A 27,510-nucleotide genomic window follows, 5' to 3' on the forward strand; every position below is an offset into this window, starting at 1 on the left:
TTCTACAAGCCAACCAAACTAGATCACATTAAAACCCATTGAACAAGGCCTGCTGCCCGCAAGGCAGCAGGACCAGACAACATCCCTGGGCGGGCTCTCAGAGCATGTGCTAACAAGCTGGCTGATGTTCTCACCTCCATCTTCAACCTTTCCCTCAGTCACAGCACTGTTCCCTCCTGCTTCAAGACCACAACCATCGTCCCCCTTCCCAAGAAGAGCCAACCTGCCTGCCTGAATGATTACAGGCCAGTAGCACTCACTCCAATCATTATGAAGTGTTTTGAGAGAGTGGTACTGGCACACATTAAGAGCAGCATGCCGGACACCCTAGACCCCCTGCAGTATGCCTACCGGCCCAACAGGTCCACCTCAGACGCTATCGCTGCTGTCCTCCACTATTCTCTCTCCCACCTGGAAAACAAAGACTCCTACATCAGGACGCTCTTTGTAGACTACAGCTCCGCTTTTAATACAGTCATCCCCCACAGACTCATCCACAAAATGTCCACACTTGGCCTGCACCCCACCCTCTGTGACTGGCTCCTAGACTTTTTGACTGGCAGGCCCCAGTCTGTCAGGATTGGCAATAGGACTTCAGCCAGCATTATTACAAATGTTGGCACCCCACAGGGATGCGTCCTCAGCCCCATCCTCTACACCCTGTTCACCCACGACTGTGTCGCCTCCCACAAGGACAACATCATCCTAAAGTTTGCAGACGACACCGCAGTGATAGGATGCATCACTGGTGGGGACGAAGCGGCTTACAGGAGGGAGGTGGCCAGTCTGGTAACATGGTGCGAGGACAACAACCTCACCCTCAATACGGACAAGACGAAGGAGATGATAGTGGACATGAGGAAGAAGAGGGGACCTCATCGGCCACTGTACATCCGGGAGCTTGAAGTAGAGAGGGTGAGCAGTTTCAAATACCTGGGCGTCCACATCAGCGAGGACCTCACCTGGACACTTAACACCACTCAGCTGGTTAAGAAGGCCCAACAGCAGCTGTACTTTCTGAGGAGGCTGAGGAAGTTTGGCATGTCGCCCAAGATCCTCAGCAACTTCTACAGCTGCATTGTTGAGAGCATCCTAACTAGCTGTATCACTGTGTGGTACGGCAGCACTACTGCTATGGACCGCAGACGCCTGCAGAGAGTGGTGAAGACCGCTGAGAAAATCACCAGGACTCCACTGCCCTCCCTGCAGAGCATCTACCACCGCAGAGTCCACAGGAGAGCCGCCTCCATCCTCAAGGACCCCACCCACCCCCAGCACGGACTGTTCACACTTCTACCCTCAGGCCGGAGGTACAGAAGTGTTAAATGCAGGACAACCAGACTAAAGAACTCCTTCTTTCCCACTGCCACCAGGCTCCTAAACAACCCATAGGAGATTAAGACTAATATAACCCTACTACCTCATAACCAGTTTGCATAATTGCACTGCTACGTTTGCACTGTTTATTATTATTATTGCTGCTATTCTTATTTTATGCCTTAAATTTTGCTGTCTTGTACATTTGTTTAGTATATATTGTATATTCTTTTGTATTGTATATTTTACATTGGTTGGCATTCTGCGGACAGCAAAGTAAGAATTTCGTTGTACAGGGAAACATGTTTTCTACTGTGCCAATGATAATAAACACTTTGAATCTTGAAGCGCATGATATGTGTATCCCACACACTAGATGGCAGTAGGCATTCAATTCAATCCAACAATGTGTTTTCAGCCCCACCTTACACTGTCATCTGCTGGTTTCACATGTTGGTGACAGAGTGGTGGTTTGATCATAAGATAAACATTTTTAATGGGAGTCTCAGACAGCAAAGGATCATGCCTAGCTATCATTTTCGATAGACCTGTGATCTAAATCCGCATTTCAGAAATTATTTTTTCCGGGAATGTACGCAAAGCTGGTATGAGAATGCACACACTCTAGTTGTTGCTAGCTACAGTGGCTAACTAGAAACCCTAGCTTAGCTGCTGTTGTACGGACGTACTAGCTACTGCTCTCAAAGCTCATCCTCTGGTGACTGCAAGCTGGAAGTGCGTGGATGTGGTGAGGCCCACCGTTGGGACAAGGTAGGAGCTACGATGGTACGATGGTTTGACAGTTTGTGTATGATTAGCCTTACATAGTTAGCTTGCTAACTTGGCTAATGTTGAATGTCACAACTGTGAGCCACAACTACCTGGTTTGAGGATCTTGATCACAGCTTCATGTTCAGATTGCTTTAACACTAACAGGTAAAGAGAAATATAGACAGGCTATCAGATTTACTCTTGAAACCTCTTGACACTGTCCTACTAAATCAAGACGACTTCAAGCATAGTCTTCTCATTGTTTTTCCAGGTGACAGCATGGCTGAAGACCCCCAGAGGAACTTCCGGTCTGCCTACTATGAGAAGGTGGGCTTCAGAGGGGTGGAGGAGAAGAAGTCACTGGAGATACTACTGAAGGACAACCCACTGGGTACATGGCCATACAGTATTGTTGTCTTGTAGTATAACTAGGCTATATGACAACTGTTGATACTAGTACTTGATACTAGTATTCTAGTACCTCAAAGAATGTACCTACTACTGAGAGTGGTGATTGTACAAATGTTATCATTAGTTATCATGCTGTCTTTACTGTTGCTGTGTATGCCATTTATCTCACTCTGTGTGTGTGTGTGTGTGTGTGTGTGTCTATATTTATCATTTGCCTTTGTAAATGTGTGAATTTGTGTTGTCTCTCTGTCAGACGTAGAGAAGCTGAGCACGTTCAGTCAGAGGTTCCCTCTGCCCTCCATGTACAGGAACCATGTCTGGAAGGTACTGCTGGGTAAGACTCATACACTGACCACCCCACACTCTTAATGACATTACTTCTAACACAGGTCACTCTGACAACCCGTATTTAACACAACACATCTCACCTAGCCCTATTTTTCTACAAAACTACAGCAGTGATAGAGCCAGACCCACAAACAGAGATACCCATTGTCCAGAGTCACACACTGATGATGTTACCCTGTCTCTGTAGGCATCCTGCCACCTCACAGTGACTCTCACTCGCTGGTAGGAGGGTATCGGCGGGAGCAGTACCAGGATGTGCTGGAGGCTCTACAGGTGATGAGATTTGTCCATGCCGCCACGCCCCAGACTCAGGTCTACCTGCGCATGTTCCAGCTGGAGAGCCAGGTGCTGCCCCGCCGCTCTGAGACCACACCCCCGGTGAGGAGAGGGAGCATGGCTCATCTAAACCTGAAGCCTGACTTTATGTAGAGGGAGGCTGGGGGAGGGGGGTTGATGAGAGTAGGCTATAATCTGACCCTATTCTTGGATCTAAATCATTGGTTTCAGGGCGAGGAGGATGAAGACTTTCTGGCCATTGCTCGAGCCATGGAGGAGATTGTGGAGGACCCTGTGGACTGCTATTGGCTGATCAAGTGCTTTGTCAATCAGTTCAACAACAAGTTTGGAGACTCCATACCCCATCTGGTGAGTACTGGAGATGGGGTATGGGTGTTGAACACATGAGTATTATTGTTTTGCACACTAGGCTGTTCTTTGAAAAGAAAAGATCATGTGCTCTCTAAGAAACATGTATTTTTTGTAGATTCATTCATCAGTCTCTGTGTAACCCTTTGTCCTGTGTGTGTGTGTGTCCCTCTCCCCCCACCCCCATCCCTCTTATGTTGGTCCAGCCCAAGAGTCTGGAGCACTATCTCAGTGTGGAGGAGCCCAGGCTGCTAAACCATCTGAAGAGTACGGGGGCCCTTGGGCTGCTGCCATACAGCCTTTGGTTCAGGCGCTGCTTTGCTGGCTGCCTGCCTGAGTCCAGCCTGCAGAGGTGTGTTTACTAACCAAACCTGACCTGCTCACAGACGCACCACTCAGTTCTGTTCACTTGTGTCCTCTTGATGAAGCCCAATGAGGTGTGTGTCTGGGCTCGATGCTGGGGTTATGACACGTGTGGTCTGGTTTCTCAGGGTGTGGGACAAGGTGATCAGCGGCTCGTGTAAGATCCTGGTGTTTGTTGCCGTGGAGATTCTGCTCAGCTACAAGATCATGCTTATGGGCATGAGCCGGCCAGAGGGCATGGTCAACTATCTGTGCAATGTGAGTGAAAGCATGATTATACAGTTTGTGTGTGCGAGTGGATTTGTATGTGTGTGCAGAAGAAAAAGGTACGCAACTGAGTTAAATCACAAGACTATTGAGTCAAGAGAGAGTGAGGTGCAACCAAGTGGAAAGATGGGGGTGGTACTGTATGGTATTTTGAAATTCCTTTTTATTTGCTGTTTGATTATAATTTTTTTGGTGAGTAATAGTTTGGGTTGAGCTCTCTGATTGGCTGTTACATAATTAAAGGATTGCAGAATAAGGAATAGTGTCAAACACTTGTTCCGTTCCGTTCCATTCCATTCCAATGAGCCGCTCCCCTGATTTCTACCTCCACAAGCCTCTCCTGATATATAGTTCATGTTATCTTTTCTATGTTGACGTTACTTGAACATTGTATTGAGATTGGCACAGAAACAGTCAGTATGATGCCAATCCACTAATTAAAGTCAATGCCTGTCTGTTTAATTGGTTGGAATTCAGTGATTGAAATTGAAAAATGTTATTGATGCATATGGTTACAATGCAAGCTTACAGTATATGGGATTGAAGGTCATTGCATATCTGTGAATGACCTGTGTGTGTGCATGTGTACAGTAGGTGTTCCTATCATGGTCATACCCATTAATTCAATGGTCATTCATCTACATTTGCCTGTCCTTTCTACCAGATGCCACAAGAGAACACGGATGCCATTGTGACCAAAGCTATTGACCTGTGGCACAAGTACTGTGGCACCCCTATGCACTCTGTGTAGAATTATGGACCTCCAGACCCTCCTGATGGGGGAGATCAGTACCCAAAGACAATACCACACCCTGGGATAGGCCTTGACATCCTAACCCTAACCCCCTCTACTGTGAGGGAACATCCACATAACATTGACATTGGACTGTACAGAACCCTGGTCTGGGTTATTATGGGGGGGGGGGGAGATTTCATGGGAAGCTGATCCCAGACCTGTGCTTGGGAATCATGCCCTCTTCCTAGTATCTTCAGCACAGCCTTCCCCAAATGACATCTTCCAAGAGAATGTTTCATGGATTGTAAATGTATGTATTTGGTGGCTTAGCATATGAGCATCTAGCTGAAATATGATTTGTTTGATTTGTTTTTGCCAATAAACATCAATGTCATTGAAGAGGAAATTGAATATTGACGTGCATAAAATATATATAGTATAATTTCTGTTTGTGAAGTTGTATACACTGCTTGTATGAAAGAGACAGCTGAGCATATGCAGTTTTGAATGTAGATTTTTTTAGTAAGTTTCCTATGTAAGAAACTGCATACATCATAGAAGACACACAATAAGTTAAATCACATGCAGTTTCCCTCATTACAAAAAGATTTTTTTGTTTTTTTGTTTTAAAGTCCCAGTTTGTTTCTTTGTACATGTTATCAAGAGAGAATGTCCTCTCTTTATTTTGTTTACATACACGCACGCACGCACGCACGCACACACACACACAGACACAACCATGACACATACCAGGTCAAATGGTTCTCCAATTAAAGGACCAAGACCATCAACTTATACTGTATGTGCTGATTGTAAACAATAACAATGTTTGAGTGAAGGTGGTACTTGTAAGATACTGCGATGAGGAAATAGGAAAGAGTCCATTCACTCTTGGTGATGTTTAACTTGCAAGTCTACACACAATGTATACTCAATACTGTATCAAAATGTCATCAAAACAAAGTCAATTTGGCAACTTTTGAATCCCTGTAAACAATACGGTAGGCACAGTGACACAGTGGGTTGCAGAACTCAACAAAATGATCTGGGGTGCATTCATGATCACAACTCTACAGCATTTCAAATGGCTTTGGTTTAGAGCAGGTAGCGCTCTGAAATGTTCCTAGTGTTTGAGCACTTGAATGCAGCCCAGGAAGAGAGCAATACATAATAGTTTTGTTTTGTTATTGCCAAGTTCACATTTCTAAATCTCAACATGATGACACTGTATCAATGATGGAGTAATTATAGAGTATTTACTTATATTACGGAATCTGTGTTGGGATAAAGGATCTTAAAACAATGTCCATTCTACTCATTCATTGTCATATTGATATTCCAGAGACAAAACCGTTCCAGAACACACAGTAAGGATCTACTCAGACATGAGGGGTGTCACTCTAGAATCTGACCACATGAAATGGGAGTCTTGGAGAGAGCAAACCCTGGACTTGGTCCATCTGCTTGCATCCTGTTCTTCATAACTGAAAAAAAGAATCAAAGCATGTAGAGATAGGCAGGAACGACGACTCCTGAATGAAGACTATTTACCTAATAAGCTGTTGGAGGTCTCCCACTATTCTATACGGATGCCCTCCATCCTCAGTCTCCCACATCCCAAGTCCCGTTGGCACAGATACAGGTGCAGAATTCCAAAATCCTTAATGTACTGTTCCGTCCAAAACAAAAGTGCAGCAAAGTAAACATAACAAGAACCATCTCTTCATCATTAAAAATGATAATAAAAGGCTGTTTGTTAGAAACAAGATCTTGTTTGTCCAGAAAATCTCCACTTAGAAGAGAAAGCCAGTAAGGTTCAGCCCATTAGTGTCTCTCCATGTGTACTGACCCCTGACCCCCCCCCCTGACCATAACATGAGTACACTGTGACCACAGCATGACCATAGCAGGAGGGGGAGGGGAGGGGGGTGATATGCTGTTGAGGTCCAGCCTGGCCCCGGGTCATCAGCAGCCATTGACACCCCTCCAGGTTCAGACCCAATTCTGGTCCGGTCGTGTTGTGGTCTGGAGAGGGAGGGGTGTCATACACAGGACCAGCAGTTTGCAGTCAAGCACTTGAGGTCGGTGTGGGAGAAGGAAACATGGCAGAGATCTCACAGAGGAACTCTACGGTCGGTGGAATCTACAGGACAGAGGAAGAGTGAGAGAAGTAGAGAGTTACAGTATGCAGCGTGAGCGTTTTGGCTTTTACAGGCAGAATAGTAGGTTTGTATTGTCTTGAAAGTTTTTGTGTGTGTGTGCGCATGTGAAATACCTGGTTAGATGGCGACTCGACTCGTGCACTTCCATCTCTGTGCTTTTAAATTCATTGAGTTCTTTCCGTATGGCAGCCTTTGGAGGACAAACAGTACCAGAGATGTCAGAGAGAAAGAAAAGAAATCACACCATCAGAATGATGTGTATCCATGTTTGTGAGTGTGTGTTACCTTATCGGCTGCTGTTAGCCGTGTCCAGGGTTTGTCTGCTCTCCTGTCGTAATGCTGGGTGTCGGCCACCTCTACGTAGTCACTGAAGCGGATCAGAATCTTGGCCTCCCTCAGCTCCTCCACCGTGGGCCTCTGGCTCAGCTGGGGGGGGGGGGGGGGGGAGTGTGTATGATGAGTGTTCACAATAGCCAACAGCTAAATCAGCATGACTGCAAAACTGCTAAACTCCACTAGTGCAGATCAATGCCTCTCATTGCATAACAGAAGACAAACAGCTGGCATAAGCAGTCTTGGCCCACATAATGTTGTTTACAGATTGGTATGTGTGAGAGAAAGGGGAGAGAGATAGTGTGTGTGTGTATTGATTGAGGGTCTCAGGGGGTAGTTTATCTGGATTACAATGTCAGCTGTTCTCACCTGGAAGACAATAAAGATGGCCTCGCTGACCATTAGACACACACACACACACACACACACACACACACACACACACACACTCCTCTTATGTTACGTAATAGAGGATGCGATAACTTAATGTCATAACAGCTAATGTGATCACATTTCCAAGCCGCTATCTGTAACAGAGCAATACAGGTTCCTATGGCAACAGTGTTCTTTTCCTGGCTTGGTTCTGTGTAACTAATCCAGATGTGTAGCCAATGTCCATTGGTTTTGCTTACCAGGTTGAGTCAGAGCAGTGTCTCATTTGATTTAACAAACTCAATTCTAACTGACTGAATCCCATACAGTACATGTCAGATGATGAATCCTGTGTTACTAAGAAAGCCCCCATATTCTCCCTCTCTCTCTCTCCCCCCCTGTTTTACCTTTCTCGACAGGTGTTTCTTGATCTCTCTCCTCTCCTCCTGTTCCTGCAGCTCATTGCATGCTGAAAAAGAAAGAGAGAAATAGAGTGTGAGTGACTAACTGACAGATGTTATGCAGTTTGGGTGTATATGGATCGAGACATACTGTGGTATGTGTGTTTCAAGAGTGTCTGTGTATGCGTGTGTGTGTTACTTACGTTTGAGTATATTCCTCTGTTCCAGCTCCTCTGCTGATGGCCGTTGACTCAGCCTCCTGAGGAAACAAAGCAACAGTTAAGGTCTTGATCTTATAACAAAGCCTCTCTTACAAGCATCCCCAGAACCTAAGCCCAACCTTAACATTGCGTTTTGTGTTTTCTGTGTGTTAGTCTATGGTATACTATACTATATACTACTAGTCTATGGTATACTACTAGTCTATGGTATATGACAGTAAAAGACTGGACAAAAGAAATGTGATCATGTCATGTTTTGAGAGTGCTGACTGTCTGCTGAGCTGGTCAGAGTGACCCGACTGTTCCTTTTACTCCATGTCATTTTTTTACTCCATGTGTTTTATTCTTTGACACCAGAGCATGAAGCCTCAGACTCTCTGAGATGTACACTCATCACCTCAACTACCCCAGTGATTCATGTAACAGAGGGAGGGAGGGAGGAGAGAGGGAGGGGAGGAGTGAAAGGGAGGGAGGGCAGAGAGATGGAGTGCAATATGGCAAATGAGAGTGGGGAGGCTGACATGAAGAACTGAAGAAGAAGGGACTGTGTTGAGGTGAGTAAGTATTCTTCCTGTATTCTCACACGTCTCATGTGAATGTGTGTCCTCTGAGAGCAGCGTAGGATGAGAGGACCCATGGTGTCTCACTTCAAGCTGTCCTCCTCTCACAGGCATATTAAAGATGAACATGTGACAGGCTCGTTTCCACCTCCCCCCCACACACTCTCCCTCTCCTCATTTATTTCCACCTTCCTTCCCCTTTTTTCACCGCCCGCCCCCCCCCCCCTCCCCTCCCCTCCCCTTCCCTTCCCTCTCTCTCGGAGAGGGCTCAGCTTTGTTTCCTGCCTCCATTATGAGGTGTCATCCATCATCCCCTCCCTTTAGTACCCAGGTCACGTCTGAGACACTGCTGCTCATGCGGGTGACGTGGGATGTACTGTATGTGCAAACGTGTGACTGTGTGTGTGTGTGTGTGTGTGTGTGTTTGCGTGCACGTGAGTTAATCTCGCACCATGGTTGCTTGGTGCCGGTCTTGCATTGTCATGCTGCTTCTTGGACAGACTGTGTGTGTGTGTGTGTGTGTGTGTGTATGTGTCTGTCTCACTCACCGTGTGAGCTTAGTGCCTATCTGGTGTCGTGACTCCAGTCTCTCCAGGTCTGACAGCATGGGCAGGATGTTCTTCTCCTCCAGCTCTCTCATAGATGGACGGTTACTCAGCTTGATGGCCAGAGAGTCCTTTCTCAACACCTTCATAGCCAGAGTACCTACAGTGAAAAACACCACATGATGTGCGTTTACTTTACAGCCCATTGCTCTCATTTCATAAGATGATTACAGAGAGGTGTGCCTCCAGAAATACTTCACAAACATAATGGTCCACTGATCAATAATTCATAACTCTGGTTATGAAACAGGGCGGATGGAGCCTCTGCACGAGAGAAATTGGGGTTGGCATGTGATTGTGACGTTGTGTGTGTGTGTGTGTGTGTGTGTGTGGTGTGTGGGTGTTTCATGACATAACAGGCAGAGGTTATACAACTCACATTCACAACACTGCCAACTCAGGTCTTTGATTGGTTACAGTCAACACTCAATCAAGGAGGTGAGGCAATAGGATTCACATGGCTAAATGGATCCAATGAGATAAAAGAGAGCACCAACCGTAGTGGAAAACAAGACACCTACTTGTAAACAGTGTGTCATCATCATCCTCATCATCGTCTTCCTCATCTTCTTCTTCCTCTTCCTCCTCTTCTTCCTCCTCCTCCTCTTCTTCCTCATCCTTGTACATGCCAGGCATGTCCTCGTAGGACTCGTTGGGGTGGTTTTCTTTGTCATCGTCACACTCCATGGTCATTGTGGGGACAGCATGCAGCACTTTGCTGGGGTTGGTGAGAAAGGTCAAAGATCACACACACAGATGACGGTCTTAGTGTTCAGTCAGTGAAGGGGGTGTGGTGTGTGCTAGCAGATAGGTAGGGTTTCCATGGTCACCAACAGTGGTCTAACAACAACCCCTTTAAACAATAATGTCAACTAGAAAACAAAAGTCCACACAGTCAGTGTGACCCAAATGTTCCCCTCTGGTGGGAAGCAGACCATAACTCAGGATGTAGGGAAGAGGAGAGTGATGTTAGAGACGGCTTTCTCACATGTCCACAGAAAAAGCACACCATACCAGAGACATGACGACACACAGCTAAATAGGCACACTGCAAAACAACAGACACTGACCAATCAAAAGAGGTGCAGAGGAGACATTACTCAATCAGGAAAATAGAGTAACTGCCAAGTGGACAAGAAAACCAATCTACCCCAATTCTACAGGGTCGGGGTCTTTGATTGTCTGTTTGAACTAGACATAACAAGGTAACGAGTCATGCACCAACTGAGTCAAAAACAAGGGCTAGAAAAGGCAGAGTGCTGCCATGCCCCTGAGTCCAAACAGAAAAAGGAAAGGAGTGAGAAGAGGAGGACAAAAACAGCCTATGCCTGGAGCACAGCTGACTGACAGGAAATCAACTGCCCCACGGCCCACCAATCAGACTGATGGATCACGCGGGGTGAATCTGGCGCTGGCACATCAGTCACAGCGCATGTGGGTCGATGGCAGGGCGTTTTCCATGAGTGTGATGTGTCTGTAGCCTGACGGTGTGTGTGTGTGTGTGTGTTTATGGCTGTTTCTGGAGCTGCTCTTGATTGGGCTGTGTTGTATCTGAGATCTGATCTGCATTTCATTCGAGATCATTCAACTGGCCAATAATAATACACCCCTCAGTAGTCTTAAAGTGAACCTAAAACCAACACAGAACTAAAATGGGATGCGTTAGATTACAAAACCTGCACCATTTCATCCCTATCTGATGGTTTCATCTCTCTCTCTCATCTGTTTTTTTTCTTTCTCTCCCTCCCTCTTCAACGGACACTCTCTCACTCCATAGTCTCCGTCCCCCTATCACATGACTTCAGAGTGGTGACCTTTCAGTGAAAGAGAGAGGCTCTGATCACACTCATGGGCATCAGCATCCCCATCATCAACACATATACTGTCATAGACCAACATACTGTATATGATACACAGACAGACCTTTCTACGGCAAACCATCTTCCCTGCACCCAGAATCAGAGTGCTCTAGGTGCAGCGCAAACACACACACACACACACACACACACACACACACACACCCATCTGCAGTCCCAATTTAACCTGCTGATTAGAACCCTAAGTCAAATGATTAACGAGCCTCCTTAACGAGACTCTCCAACTACCCACAATCCATCACACTGCTGTAGGCACAGGAGAGGGATGAGAGATCCACAGTGCTTCTCTAAACCGTTTCATCCACATACTTATTGTGTTCATATACACACACATATTCAAGCACATGCATGCATATGATGCGCACGCACACACACACACACACACACACACACACACACACACACACACACACACACACACACACACACACACACACACACACACACACACACACACACACACACACCGTTCCTCACCTCTCCAATCTCTGCATGGTGAAGGCCAGGGTCTTGTTGAGTTCCTCTATGATGCGGCTGGGGGTGTGCAGGGGGACGGGGAGGGTCCCATACTGTAGGGAGTGCCCACCGAGGGGACCATGGCTGGGGGGGGGGCATTTCTGGAAGGTAGCCAGGGGTGAGGGCTCCATGCTCCCCGCAGGCACACAGATCATCAGCTTCTTAGGAGGTAGAGGAGGAGAGAGCTTCATGGACATACAGGGTAACTTCACTGGACCACCATCTATAGACAGACAGACAGAGAGAGAGAGAGAGAGAGAGAGAGAGAGAGAGAGAGAGAGAGAGAGAGAGAGAGATACTGTCAGAAAGAAAACAAGAGGCTGGTGGACTGGTGTATTATTTAATATACACACACACACACACACACAGTGAGATGTGAAATGTCTGACCTGTGATGTGGTTGGGCAGCCTGTGGAAGGGTTTGGGGGGCAACGCTGGGGGTTGTTTGTGGAACGTTGGTGGTGGTTTGGGGTGTGAAGATTCTGCTCCATTGCTTGGATACACCATGGACTTCTTAGTGGGTGGAGCTTGGCTGGGCTTCTGGGTGTGGTCCTGGGAACACGCCCTCTCTCCAGACATCTGGAACTCCACTGTGCAAGGCGGAGAGACCCAACTAATCAGAGCTCATGGTGGAATAGAGTGAGAGGGGATGAACCAATTGTTGAGCAGTATATTGGTAGAAGGGATGAGTCTTACCTATGGCTGTCCCAGCTCCATCCATCAGCTCAGCTCCGTCACCATCTGACGGGTCACACCCCAATACAGGAGACCGCCCGTTCTCCAACTTCCCCTCCTCTCGCGTCACTGAGGCTGCACCGTCTGCAAGGAAAGAGAGACAGAGAGAGCGAGAGCGAGAGAAAGATCAAGGTGACAAGGGCAAAGCAAGTGAGAAAGAGTGAAGAAAGTATGGGTTATATTTGTTCAAAGGATTTCAGAGTAAACAACAATAAAAGCAAAAAGACAACGCTTTGGCATGGTTCCCTCCTGTGTTCTCTCCCCCGAGGACACTCACCTTTGTCAAACATCTCCTTCAGAACGCCTCTCTTGATCAGCTCCTCTCTGCTCTGCCGCGTTGACATCTTCCTCTCTAGGACTGTAGGGACAGAGGATATGATGACACCACAACAGAGACATTACTACTGCCAATGGCCCCTGGTATGAGCATTGATTACTTTGTCTTATGATGACTGTTGGATTGATGATTCACTTACTTAAACAAATGTATTTGTTGTAAGTCGCTTTGGATAAAGGCGTCTGCTAAATGCCATAAATGTAATGTAAAAAGAGACAGGACATCAACGCACACTACAGTACACTGCATTAGATGTTATATACCATTGTCCATTAAAACATAATTACACTCTGAATATATGTGGATTCATTATTTGTTATTTTCTCTAAACTGTCTAAACTGGCTGATTCCCAAAGCCTGGCAAGTTTCTTTGAATGTGCACATACAGTTCCAAGCCTATAAAACTCAATGAATCATAACAGAATTACGGCCAGGGTCCAGCGATAGCATACAGCAGAACAGTCAACATATATGGGATGGGTGAGTGAGTGTGTGTGTGTGTGTGTGTGTGTGTGTGTCGAATCATGTAAAGGAGGCATTTATAAAAAAAACTGAAACTGCACCGACAGCTGGGGTACCAGCTTGAGATGAGAAATACATGGCAGCACCCCACTGGCGTGTGTGTGTGTGTGTGTGTGTGTGAGTGTGTGCGTGTGTGTGAGTGCAGGAAGAAGATATAGTGAGGAAGGCAACCAACAGCATAGTGAATAGTGCAAGCTGTCAGGAAATGTACTTTTATTTAAGAGATTTGGTATTTAATTAAAACAGGAACAATGTAGTTAGAACACTAGTAACTGCCATCGAGGGCCAAACTGAATCTGCTGGGAATTTCATCTGCAAACATCATCACAGCTGTTGTCTGCAATTTGAATGAATATAACTATAGCTATAAATGTTTTGTAGCAGTATTTGGTTTGATTCGAGGCCACAGGTATTTTTCATTTCAAATAATTTAAAAAGGCTTAAGGGGAGACTCTGAGCTCTCTGAGTCTATCTGGCCCGACTGATGTCCAAAATCACACACACACACACACACACACACACACACACACACACACACACACACACACACAGAACATGATCAGATCTGAGAAATAAAGCCATGGGAAGGGAAGGTACATTGTGTTTCTATTGCCAGGTCAACATAAAAGATAAATCAGATAAATCATGAACAAGGACACTATAAAAACCACACACCCACCCACCCTCTCTCTCTCTCACACACACACACACACACACACACGGTAATCCTGCTGTTAAACAATAGCTTGAGCAATGGTCCAGCAGCCTCCACTGGGATCCTTCGCCACACTGATCCAGTTATTACAGCTGCAGCTGACCTACGGCCCCACCACTGATCCCCCCCCTTATATAACCATAATAGACCAACCTGCTCTGACTTCCTCTGCCCCCCCAGCACCTACAGGTCTACCTACAGATCAATGCTGCTTCATTACAATGTCCCTGCTAGGCAGGACGCTGAGACACAGCCATCTGATGGGGAGATGGTTTCAAGACTTCGACCAGCTACTCATGTAAAGGGGGAGTGATGAGGTGGCCGGGGAAGGGGTGGGATACAAGGGTGAAGGGGTTTAGGTTAGAGGTCTTACCAGCAGAAGTCTGCTTGAACTTCTCACTCTTCTTCTTCCTCCATTTCCAAGGCTTGAAGAAACGCCCGAAAGTAGCAAACTTGCTCCGCCGGCGAATGGGAGGGGTGTGTGTGCCCGGGACGAGCGAATCAGAGCGCATCGCTGCTAGTCGCTCCACCTCCTCAGCTACAATAGATAAAACGACAGAAGAGAAACCAGTCCATAAAGCGATACATTCTAAATACTGCATGCAAAACTGTGAAAAGCATTAACCTCTCTCTCTCAGCTGTGATTGGCTCAACCTGTGTAAGAGAGATGTCGGTGTGTTCTAAGTTAATTACACTTAATGCTAATGCCCTCCTTACTTTATTTTTCCATTTCAAATCTCTACTTTTCCGATTACACAAGCCTTCCGTTTTATTACTCAAGACTCCACTCGGATAAAGGGCACAGTACCCACGTTAGAGGGGGAAAACACACATTTATTTAAGCTCTGAAAATACTGACTCACACACATCAGCGAGAGAGGATATAGACAGCTGCACTGCCTCTACCTCACACTAACACATCAGCACAAGGTGCAGGGAGTGTGTGTGTGTGTGTGTGTGTGTGTAGTTGATAGGGGTCAGTCTGTGAAGAGACCAACCAAACACCACCATTTAACATACAAACACCCATATCACACCTTCCTCTATTATTACCTGTCAAGTCACATGATGGGTGTAAATGTGTTCTGGATGTGCACATTGTATTTGAGAGGATTGTCATAACATCTATGATAGGAGAGAGAGAGAGAGAGAGAAACAACCCAATCCATATGAGGAAGAGTTCCAGGTGTATTGTAGCCTGAAAGAGAAATTAGGGGCTACATTTCTTCAGCCAGACCCGGGACAGTTATCATGTCAGCAGCTATCTTGGTGAATCAATTAGATCGGGCTAGATCGTCCTGTGTCTGCAACATCAGGCCATTGTTACATCGTTACAGTACATTACAACAACGAATAGTCCTGCATAACTCAATTTAGGCTGCATTTTTATTGTATGGTTTTCAATGGAGATCTGTCTAATGTAGCTGTGTGTCAGAAAAGAGGAGGCATAGGTTCCACTTCTGCTCTTGTCTTACCACAGTCAATGGGATGTAGTATTTTCATCCTCCTCTTTCTCGATCATGTTGTAGGAAATGTTGGAGAATGGCATGCCAGCTCTAAAAGCCATGCATATACCACATGCATACAGTATACGAATAATGAATACAATAGTAATGCTCAGAGTGAAAGGTATTATTTGAAAAATCCCTGTGCCCCTTGCCCGTTGCCTACATAAGAGAAAAACAGCGCGCGGTAGCGCATATTTTCACAGGCAGGCAGCGAGCAAGGGAGCGGTCGCCTGGAGAAGCCAACATGGATAAAATAATCATCCTCCTTTGCTCACAAATGCAACCCTCACTATCTATCCACTCACCGTCCTGTGTATCTGCTCCACGGCAGTTGCTGCATATATGCTTGATCTCTTTGCCAATCTGGCAGTGGATCATGAACGGCATGTTGTTGTTGTTTGTCGCGGGTTGCTGCTGCTGTAGCTGCTTCCCGCTGCTGCTTCGGGACTTCATCCGTACCAGGCAGAACGCTCTCCTCTTCCTCGGCTTCTCCTCGAACATGGCTGGAGAGGGAACGTCGTTCCTTGATCCAGAAGCGTACCAAGAGCTCATAACAGCGTTGCCAGGACCCGCCATGGTTACAGTGGATTCTATCCGCAGGGTGGACCCATTTATCCACTCCCCCTCAGATGCAGGGGAGTTTGAAACTGTCTACACTCTGGTACTGACGACCTCCAGACCTATTCCAGCTGGCCAATCCGTGCAGTCATATCGTGCTATTTGCTCATGGGGCCCGCGACGTCAGCGAATGAGATGGAAACGCTGCAAGATGCACTGATCTTTGTATCATATGGCATTCATTTCAGCTTCATGCCCAAGCTTGCAGAGAATATGCGCAGCGTGTAGCTCGATCCTTAATACAATAATGCCCAATCAGGCATACGTAGGTCAAGAGTTTCCTGGGAGTTTTTTTTCCTGGGACTTTCCTGGGTCTTATATACATATTGGATCTACCTTTGTATTTAATAAAAATGCCATGACTGCTATTTCAGCTCTATAAATCTCCCCAAAATGTAAGTTTGAGTGCGTCAAATGAGTCGGGTCTGGCTCTTATAAAACCTGGCTTCAAATTCAGTTCCATTTCTTGTCCAATCCCAGCTGATGTACCTTCCTTACGTCATTACTTTTAAATCTGCATCTTTACAGTAGGGGCGGGATTTGTGTCCCGTCACCACTCGTCGGTCCACACAATGGAGCATCACAGAACCGAAAGACAGTAGAAAGTAGTACTTATTAGTAGGCATATTCATTCAATCACAGGCCTGATTTGGCTGATTGTGCAGTGTTTCTTGATGTAACAGAGAGAGTACGATGGTGTGGAATATACACACTCTCTCGTCATCTGTCTTCTATTTGCTTCGTAACTTTCTCAAGTCTCTCTCCCTCCCATTTATTTTGATCTTAATGTGATTTTACTATAGTTCCCAAAGTGATTTTGGAAAATTCCACCCTTGGCCATACAAATGAAGTTCATATGATTAAATAAATACATGTTTTGCAGTGAGATTCATATGTTGGTTTGCTGAATGTACTTTCACTTGCTGATATGAGCAGCAGAGGCGTATTGCGACCACAATAGCCCATCTGACCGTGAAGGCCTATACTGCAGACTCTCATAATTCAATCGTAAGACGTAAGACCACAAACTGTCTACAACTAAATGCCTACAATTAAACTTCAATTCAGGTGCAGATTCAAAAGTACACGTTTATAAGCTCTTTTGTTGCATTGCCACTATAATAACAGTTCTCCATTGCAGCAAGGAGGAGGCCCATTGTTCCATGCCATGCCTCAAGCTGAAAAGAGCAGAGCAGGGTCAGCAGCTGTAGTTTCCCACTATCACCAGCAGGTGGTGATAGCTGATAAGAAATCTCGGAAATACTGAAGAGCCCTTAATATAGCTGGCTTAGCTTGAAGAGCTAGGAATATACACTCACCAAGCACTTTATTACACTATACTAATACAGAGTAGGGCCTCCCTTTGCTCTCAAAACAGCCTCAATTCTTTGTGGCATTGATTCCACAAGAATCCATTAGAAGATGGGTAAATTGTGGCCATGAAGGGATGCACATGGTCAGCAACAATACTCAAATAGGCTGTGGCATTCAAGCGATGATTGATTAGTATTAACGGGCCCAAAGTGTGCCAAGAAAACATTCCCCACACCATTACACCACCTCCACCATGAGAAGGTGTACAGGTGTACCTAATAAAGTGTTACAGACAATGCACACACACACACACACACACACACACACACTCTTTTTCTCTCTCTCTCTCTCTCTCTGTAGCAGTCCTGCTGCGTGTAGCAGTCAGAGGTAGACAATCACTGTGGGAATCATAGCTGACTCATTCTGTAATCCCCTTGTGTAAGAGGTGAGGTGGCAGTGTTTAACAGGGTGCCTGAGGAGATGAGGACACGCACTACAGGGGTGTGAGAGAGTGGATGTATTTGACCAATGGGTACAGAGCCTTCGGAAAGTATTCTGACCCCTTCACTTTTTGACATTTTGTTGTGTTATAGACTCAATTTAAAATGGATTAAATTAAAAGAATTTGCGATCAAAAGTTATTGGATTGTTTACCCTTGGAGGATGGCCAAAGTAGGTTGACTAAATCAATGGAGGTTAAAACAATACAGAGATAAGATAGATATCCATTTTGAGACGATATTTGAGACGAAATACCATATTTTCATATTGTAGTATACGCATTTCATATTAATGCAAGATTAGAAGATTTCTCACAAAAACAAACGTATCTTTGTGAAATGTCAATGGAGCATTGAGCTTACCGAGCCTTTTCTTTTTTTAAAGCCTTTTACATTTAATTAAATGTTTGTCATCCTTATTTAGCTTTTTGTGACCCAGGCAAACATGTAAATCCTCAAAAGTTGCTGCAAGACAGTGGCACCATTCTGTCAACAGTGCTCGGTGCTTATTATCGGATATATTAGATCACAAAATCAGAGTTTTTTAATAAAATGTTAATGATATGTTAGACAAATATCCCACTGAATGATTCAGAACATGAAGGATCATGTTGTTTTGGTGGAACAACATTAGGAAGTGAAATTTCATCACCAAGGTGTGTTATCTCTCACTCTGGGAAGACTGGGTGAACACCCTAGTGTGTGTGTGTGTGTGTGTGTGTATGTGTGCACGCGTGCAATTGCGGGTGCATGTGTGTCCTTATGCTGACTGTGAAGCAAACAATGACTCATGGAGCCTTTAAACAAATCTTGGTGACGAACACAAATCTCTGAGCCATACTGTGAGGGCAGTCTTACTGTGAGAGCAGGGTTGAGGGCATAAGCCCAATAGGCCTTCATTACCATGAAACAAATATCAGGTTTGGGATCCATTCCATTACAGATCTATTCAGCAAATGCAGTGAAAATGCTTACTCAGGTCAAGGAGGAACATTTTAGAGTCTCTCACCCTACACCCTCTCTCCTACACTCTCTTTCTTTCAAGGATCAGAATTGTGGAAATCAGCTGTGAAAGTATACCTAATCAATATGATCACACACACACACTCTTTATACATCATATACTGTACAAATGTACATACAGATTACATGCATTTAACACACGAGCGCATGCACACACACACACACAAACACACAAACCAACACAGGATCAGAGAAGTGTTCTTTCTTTTCGCTCAGTTTCTCCCCCTCTCTTGCAGCACCGACTGTACAGTAGGTTCTTAGTGGTCGTATTAAGCTAAAGGAATACAATACAGGACTCTATAGTTAGCTACAGCACTTCTCCATGTACTCTGCCAAGTCTCTGAAGCAGAAACCCAGCAGGAGGTGGAGTGAGAGAGCGAGAGAGAGAGAGAGAGAGGATCTATATGTGGAGAGACTGTATTTACGTCACATCATATGTAATCACACTGGGCTCTTAGTGATCCATACATTGAGCCTTTCAATTCACCAGAGATCCATCAGTGTAATGACTGGAGTACTTAGGCAGAGGACCCAAATGCACGACTCAGAGACAAAAACTTAAATCCAATGGAATAGTCTTTACTATCAAAAAAAGGTCCGGTACACAGGAATACTCAACACTAGGAGAAATCCCTGGAGCGCTTGACACAAGGTACAAAGACGAACTGGCACAGAGACAGGGGAACACACAGATTAAACACACAGGGCAGGATGATGAGGTACAGGTGAAGCCAATCAGGACGGGGTAGACAATCACACAGGCAGGAAACACATAAGGGCAGGTGGTGAAGTGTCTGAAACGAGAGATAAGGTGAGTAACACAAAAATAAACAGGACACAATCAATTAAATAACATGAAACAAAGACAAACGTAAACTTAGGAACGGGGCGGAATGTTACACTCAGACAGTAATGAACAGGGGGATTACAGACGACAACCAAATCCAATCAAAAGGAAGCCATTCCCGAGAGAGGCGAGGTGTGGGTAGAACACTACTGGTGTGCTCGCTCTCGTTGTTCTGTAATCGCCACATGGTAACCGTAGTAATGGTTCATTACCTGTCTGTCAGATACAGTATATGGGCTGAGAATAGTCTAAGGCTGGGACAGTCCAAAGACATGTCCAAACTGCTGTGTGTGTGTGTGTGTGTGTGTGTGTGTGTGTGTGTGTGTGTGTGTGTGTGTGTGTGTGTGTGTGTGTGTGTGTGTGTGTGTGTGTGTACGTGTGACTATCTAATAGATGTGGGCAGTTATAAAGCGTGGTTCTGTGGCTTGACCCTACTGTACCTCTAGTCAGAGAGAACTGCAGGGATTCATCCCTCTGTCCCAGCTAGTGGATAACAAGACACGACACAGAGCTGAGAGGAGCAGCAACGCTACAGCAGCAACACACACACACACACACACACACACGCACGCACACACACACATGCATGCACACACATGTACGAGAAAGAGAGAGAAAGAGAAACAGAGAGAGAGAGCACAGATGAGGAGCTCAGAGGGGGCAGAGGGCTTTGGCAGACACACACACATGCACATGCACACACACACACTCATGCACAAGAGAGAGAGCAAGAGAGACAGAGAGAGACAGAGAGAGAGATAGAGAGAGAGAGAGAGAGAGAGAGCACAGATGAGGAGCTCAGTGGGGGCAGAGGGCTTTGGCAGAATCTTGCTCTGTGTGCTGCTGGGAGCAAATAGACCTCATGCCTGAGTGTGTCTGTCACGTCTGGGCTTCCACACGCATAGAATAGGCACAGACACACTCTGCACAGACACACACACATACACACACCTCATAAGTAACACACTTGAGCATGCACCCACACACACACACACACACACACACACACATCTCATCAGCCACACTCCACAAACATCCCGCCTGGCACAATCTCCCTCCCCCTTACCCCATGCCACAGGTGTTCCTCCTGTCACTTCAGAGATGCCACATTGACTCAGAGACCAGTGCCTGAGCCTAAGAACACGCACGCACGCACGCACGCACGCACGCACGCACGCACGCACGCACGCACACACACACACACGCGGTCAGCAGGGTTTAGAGTATTGATGTGTAATGTGTCTGTGCCAATGCTACAGTACGATCAATAGTGGCACTGGCACCACTGGGCTGATCCTGTACCCAGACAGACCACTGATGCCAGCTACCTCCCTCGGTATCTGAGCTTTTATATCAACCAGTGAAATACCATCCCTTTTCATATCATATCTGCTCTCCATGGATTTTTCATACGCTGTATTTAATTTTCATCTCATCCATGTCATCATTCTACGAGGCCAAAGAGATGCATCTCCTTACAGTCTTTAATGGTGTTGCTATGTGCAAATATACTTGGCCAAATAAAAGAATACTGATTCTGATTCTGATTCTGATTCTTATTCTAATTTAGTCTCAGAGCTAAGAGTGGAGGCTCAGAATGTACTGTAGAGCTAATATGTTCTACCTAAGAGAGACACGCATGCACATACATGCACACACACACACACACATACACACATACACACAAACACACACTTCTTTCTGTACACGGCAAAGGTGCTGACAATGACCACCAATTGTGCATGGAGAGGACACACATACATACATTGCCTTGGTGGCCCTGGGTGTTGCTGAGTAAAATATGCAAAACTGTTCTCTGGCAGCAGTAGTAGCAGACAGAGTACATGTAAATGGGTTGAGCATGCAGTGTTTTATGGATAATTGGCTCAGTATCAGGGACATGGCCCTCTCCTCGCCTCCTAATTCAATCACAGGCTTAACACCCTATTTAGGCGACAGCCAGCCGAGGCAAAAAGAGATGATTAAAAACAAAATGCAGATAAGATCTGAGAACTTGCTGAGTGCTCTGTATCCTCAATACAGTCCTCAGTGGATAATACATGGTGTACACTTCTTCCACTCTTTGACTAGACAAGACACACATACACAGACTCTCTCTCTCTCTCTCACTATCACATGGCGATGACTAACACCTCTATCTGGTGATATAGATTGATGAGGCAGGGGAAGAGAGAGAGAGAAGCTGAGGGAGGGCAAGAAAGAGAGAAGATGAGGCAGGGGAAGAAAAAGAGAGAGAGAGAGGCTGAGGCAGGGCAAGAAAGACAGAAGTTGAAGCAGGGGAAGAGAGAGAGAGAATCTGAGGCAGGGGGAAAGGTACATACCTACCTACCTACCTACCTACCTACCTACCTACCTACCCCTCTCTCTCTCTCTCTCTCTCTCTCTCTCTCTCTCTCTCTCTGTCTTCATTTCATTAGTGTGTAGTGTTGACGACTCACCAGACAGTCAGTCTGGAGCAGAGCCAATGGGTGGTGCTGTTAGATGACAATAGAGATGAATAGAATGAAGAGAAAACAGAGAGTCCTCAGCTACTCTAGATCTACCCTCTCTTCCCCTGCCTCAGCTTCTCTCTCTCTCTTCCCCTGCCTCAGCTTCTCTCTCTCTCTTCCCCTGCCTCAGCTTCTCTCTCTCTCTTCCCCTGCCTCAGCTTCTCTCTCTCTCTTCCCCTGCCTCAACTTCCCTCTTCCTGATTGGATTCTACATTGTGCTGAACTAAATGCAAAATGGCAGGACAGCACAGCCTGTGGGGTCTACTGTATGTGTGTGTGTGTGTGTGTGTGTGTGTGTGTGTGTGTGTGTATGTGTGTGTGTGTGTGTGTGTGTGTGTGTGTGTGTGTGTGATTGGCTATGCCACTATCACATGGCAATGACTAACAACTCTATCTGTCCATCTATCTATGCACCTATCTATCTATCTATCTATCTACCTCTCTCTCTCTCTCTCTCTCTCTCTCTCTCTCTCTCTCTCTCTCTCCAACATCTACAGTAGGTCTCATATGCTCCTCATTTTCTTTCCTCCTCTCCACCAGTAACTGGCAGTCACCAGTAGTGATAATCATACTTATGTCATAGTCGTATACTCTCATGCGCTATGACATGACATCACTAAAGCAACAGAGACACTACTATTTAGTTGTCCCCCGCGGTGAAATCGGGGAGGGGACTACGCATCGGTCTCTGTCCGTTAATACGCCACATGTTTTATCTCCGACACCACTGGGACAATTTTGACAGAACTTGTGTGAATGATGCGTCTTTCCATAGATATCCGTTGCTCGGAGTTCCAGGTGATGCCGATTCAACTTGTGATGGTGCGGCTAAAGTGATAGGTTGTTATCATTAAAAATGTTATAAATGCAAAGAGGAGAGTACAACCCAGGCAAGTTTTGGCCAATTGACTGTTTTCAAATAATACTGTTAAATCCTTGGAAATGAATCAAAGAAGCACTAGAAGCCTCGGTAACTTTTCAGCCTACCTGAAATCCGTGGACTGCCTTCAAATAAACGCAAAGCTGAAAGAAGACTCATAATGAATCAAATAAGCACTACACATTCCGGTAACTTTTCAGTCATACATTTGAATAATTGTTACAATTCACACAAGGAGGGGCGCTACATCATTTGTGGGGGGACAAAATGTTTAATGTACACTTGTTTGAGTTTGGACTTTCGTCTGTGTCAAAGCTCTGAGTTTTCTATTCAGTACAAGCACTGACTTGTTAATGCTGAATGGATGGACCCCCTGCCAACAGTGGAAGAGTGTGATCTTTTGTGTTGTTCAGGGAAGCAGGCTCATTGAGGCAATGCATACTCCTCTGCAATGCAGACTAGTCTTCCACTTCCTCCGTCTGGTTTTGTATTCTGTCCAGGTAGCTCCAGCGAATACATCCTCCTCAAGGTCCGGCTAATGTATTCACCCACTCACAGACAAGATGGCCGTGTGTGTGTGTGTATGTGTGTGAGTGTGTGTGGGTGTTTGTGTGTGTGTGTGTGTGTGTGTGTGTGTGTGTGTGTGTGTGTGTGTGTGTGTGTGTGTGTGTGTGTGTGTGTGTGTGTGTGTGTTGAATCACCTATTCATCCTCTAAGAATGTTTGTGTCCAACAAGTAGATAGCACATACCACGCATGTTTCAATAATCCCATCTTATTGTGGTAAAGACTCCTCCTGCAGTGACTAATGACTTCAACAGTCAACAATGCATAAGAGAGAGCCTCTTATACTGTAGTCTGCTGCTGCCTTTTCATTAACACAGTCTCTCTGCTGCTGCCATTTAAAAGGCCTCTCTCTCTCTCTCTCTCTCTCTCTCTCTCTCTCTCTCTCTCACTGCGTCCCTATATTACCTAAACGTTGGCCTCGAAGCACTGTGGATGAATCAGGTCTAACAGGACCGGTTCCCTCACAGTTTGGAATGCTAGCAAAACGACAGTAGGATCCACTGCAGAATTTCAATATGGGGAAAGACTGAAGAGTTCAACACAGCACGGCAATGTTTACAAAGCCTTGGTAACCCATGTATACTCATCCACACACACACACACACACACACACACACACACACACACACACACACACACAGTGAGGAAAGCATGGATATGCTGTGCGCACCCTCACAAATGTCAAAAGGAAAGTGTGGGTTTATGTAAAAAACGTGTTGTGGGTAAACACACAAACACAAATATGGAACAAGAGAGTGGGAGGGCAGACAGCTAGAGAGGAGAAGAGACAGACACTGAGCTACAACCAGACAGGTGCAGGTAGGGAGGTAGAGAAAGAAAGTTAACATGAAAGAGGGATACAGAAAGTAGAGAGTGCTGCCTGGCACTGTTGCCAGCATCCTGGCTGGCAACATCACCGTCTGGTACGGTAACAGCACGGCCCAGGACAGGAGAGCTCTGCAAAGGGTGGTACACCTGGCAGAAAAAACCATGGGAGCTCCAACCCCCCCTCTCCATGCCCTGTACACCAGGAGGTGTAGGACCAGAGCCTACAGGATTATGAAGGACCCTCACCACCCGAAACATGGTCTGTTCCAGCCGCTGCGGTCAGGAAAACGCCTCCGCTGTCATGCAGCAAGAACAGAGAGGCTAAGGCTGAGTTTCTTCCCCCACGCCATCAGAATCGTCAACGATGACCCCACCAGTGCCCCCCTCAAGTCACTCACACATGCACTGTCATCTTAACACATATGCACACACATAATCCATCTGCTATTTATATTGCTTACTTATATGCTTACTGGTTATACTGTTCATATTGTTTATACTGTTTATACTGTCCATACTGTATATTTTTTAGTACTTCTATTTTATTTTATTCTATTTTAAAACGTATTGTTGCACTACTCTGTGGCACTGTCACTTTTGCATTTCACTGTATACTTGTATGCACGTGACAAATAAAGAATCTTGAATCTTGAATCTAGAAAAGGGATAGTGTGGATAATGTTGGGTGCATATGTGGTTACCCAACATGAGAGGAGTGGCTGTGATGTCACACATCAAACAACAGTGAGACAGTGCTGCCAAAACACTGCTATTTACATACCCAATATGCTAATTACCTCCAAAGCTGAGCACGCACCACATTCAGACAGAACCCAGATTTAACCAACATCTGCCACAAAGCAGTTTAGTGAGTTCACATAATACACATGACAGTGGAGTTTTCTGCCACATCGTAAGGAAATACACAAAGCTCAACATCAAGGAGGTAAGAGGCCGAAAACATGAAGTGACTTATTCACAGTCACCTCATCTCGCCTTGAAACTATTCATTCAGCTCCAGCTGGAGCCAGATAAGACCAAAAGGGGTGTTGGAGCTCAGCTGTGTCTGTGAGAGACTGTGTAGGTGGGTTAGCGCTGACAATGAATCCCTGGATCAAAAATGGAGCGATGCAATAACAACAGTTGTACCTTTTGCTTCATCTCAATGAGTCTACAGTACAGTAACTCATATGCTTCACTCGACTGTCAACGCTATAATCATGTTATTATAATTTAATTTAATTTAAATTATTATTTCATGATTTAATGACAATATAAGAAAAAAAACCTAGGACTATAGTTATGTGAGAATACTGAATGTATGCCTATAATATAGGCACACCATGTGACTGGGATTTATCACGTAGGAGGAGGGGCAGGGAGGGGGTGGGGGTGTGACACACATCCACAAGCCTTCCAATGCGTCCTTGCTCACATAAGTCTACGTTTACACAATCTCATAATGTGAGGTGAATGATCTGTGATTTATGGAGATAGAAAAACCCATTCCACGCAAATCCTAGGGTTGGACTGTCTGTCGTCATTCTGGTCGCTGTAGTAGCAGTTTCAGCACCCACGATATAGTGGATAGCTCCGCGCGTGACGCGGCATGGAATGAATACTGGATCGGGCATTCGAAAGCCATTTAGCAAAGCACAACAGTGGAGAGCTTTAAAAACAGCATATTCCTAGAATGAAAATGGCTATTCCTCTCAATTTCAAATCGTTGGCAATGGGCAGCACTGTCGTCTAAACCATTGTGGAATAATTGGGCTATGCCAAGTCACCATGGCAACAATGGATACAATACCATATTTCCTGTTCACCACCATCATATACGAGATAATCAAGTAGACTATACTCTGACAATACATTTGGCATGGACACCTTTTATTTGCATGCCTGAAACCATCTTCCTCACTAAACCAGAAACATGCTGAACAAGTCCAGCTGCATATCATGCAAGGGAGTTGAGTCGAAACACTGCTTTCCCATTTGCAAATTTAAACCAGCAAACATGATGTAGCCCTATGTGAATGAATGATACCATTGGTGGGTCCGCGTTACTCTATTGCCCACAATCTTATGACAACCTATTCTGGCCTATGATACATTTACATTTTACATGCATGCATGCAAAATAGACATATTCCATGATAACATGGAAACCAATCCAAATAGGCCTACTGGTCTATTTGCTTAGTCCACTCATACACAATGCGTGCATGAGTCACTGTGTAGTCACCGAATCACGATCGCCAAGCCGCAGCGATCTGAACGCCATGCGTCAGAGCTACAGTCTACAATAAAACACTCCTCTTAATTATAGGCCTTGCATTGATAATAGAGGAAAATATACACAATTCACTTCCATAACTCCCTGGGCAATTGTGACACTCTGAGTGAAGCTCCACAGCGAGCCTCTGGGTCCAGCCTCTGTGTGGATGTGTGCGTGTTGCCTACCTGTCTCCAGGTGGAGAGAGATACGCGCCTCGGTGATGTAGGGCGTATCGCTCTTGGACCGGACTCTCCGGATCGGCCGACGGTCTATCTCATCCTCCGGAGACGCCGCCATTGATGATTCGGCCGGGCAGCGAATCCACTGGCGACCGGCTGCACTGCGCGAGACTCGGCGCCGCCACCGCTCATGCACGGGCAGACAGTGTAGGTGGGGCGAGCAATGAGAAACGGAGCTGGTAGAC

At 45.7% G+C, this 27,510-nt stretch overlaps 2 protein-coding genes across 4 annotated transcripts; one reads left to right on the forward strand and one right to left on the reverse strand.

Moving 5' to 3' along the window:
- Positions 1-1,762: 1,762 nt before the first annotated feature.
- Positions 1,763-6,161, forward strand: tbc1d7 (TBC1 domain family, member 7). Of its 2 annotated transcripts, none has more exons than XM_083671303.1 (8): positions 1,763-2,088; positions 2,360-2,479; positions 2,753-2,833; positions 3,035-3,225; positions 3,355-3,492; positions 3,699-3,844; positions 3,984-4,113; positions 4,787-6,161. In XM_083671303.1, the coding sequence occupies exons 2-8, from the start codon at positions 2,368-2,370 to the stop codon at positions 4,871-4,873; spliced, it is 885 nt and encodes a 294-aa protein (XP_083527429.1). In that variant the 5' UTR covers positions 1,763-2,088; positions 2,360-2,367; the 3' UTR covers positions 4,874-6,161. The 2 variants fall into 2 exon arrangements, with proteins under 2 accessions (XP_083527429.1, XP_083527430.1); XM_083671304.1 differs by lacking the exon at positions 1,763-2,088 and adding an exon at positions 2,106-2,253.
- A 130-nt stretch (positions 6,162-6,291) lies between these two features.
- On the reverse strand, positions 6,292-27,485 carry phactr1 (phosphatase and actin regulator 1; the record flags this gene model as incomplete). Of its 2 annotated transcripts, none has more annotated exons than XM_083671302.1 (13): positions 6,292-7,001; positions 7,134-7,210; positions 7,306-7,446; positions 8,133-8,194; positions 8,330-8,385; positions 9,456-9,612; positions 10,034-10,230; positions 11,867-12,128; positions 12,295-12,495; positions 12,602-12,724; positions 12,918-12,998; positions 14,588-14,752; positions 27,272-27,485. In XM_083671302.1, 13 exons carry the CDS (start codon positions 27,381-27,383, stop codon positions 6,986-6,988), a joined length of 1,650 nt encoding a protein of 549 aa, XP_083527428.1. In that variant the 3' UTR covers positions 6,292-6,985. The 2 variants fall into 2 exon arrangements, with proteins under 2 accessions (XP_083527428.1, XP_083527427.1); XM_083671301.1 differs by lacking the exon at positions 27,272-27,485 and adding an exon at positions 16,028-16,298.
- Positions 27,486-27,510: the final 25 nt, after the last annotated feature.

Source organism: Argentina silus, assembly GCF_951799395.1.
Source record: "Argentina silus genome assembly, chromosome: 6".
In the NCBI taxonomy this organism is placed as follows: Eukaryota; Metazoa; Chordata; class Actinopteri; order Argentiniformes; family Argentinidae; genus Argentina; species Argentina silus.

Bases quoted from the DNA above. Each gene is read 5' to 3' on its own strand.
- tbc1d7 (XM_083671303.1), top strand. From the start codon at position 2,368: ATGGCTGAAGACCCCCAGAGGAACTTCCGGTCTGCCTACTATGAGAAG. The intron at 2,480-2,752 runs GTACATGGCCAT...TCTCTCTGTCAG, and splicing joins ACTGAAGGACAACCCACTGG to ACGTAGAGAAGCTGAGCACG. The intron at 3,226-3,354 runs GTGAGGAGAGGG...CATTGGTTTCAG, and splicing joins GCTCTGAGACCACACCCCCG to GGCGAGGAGGATGAAGACTT.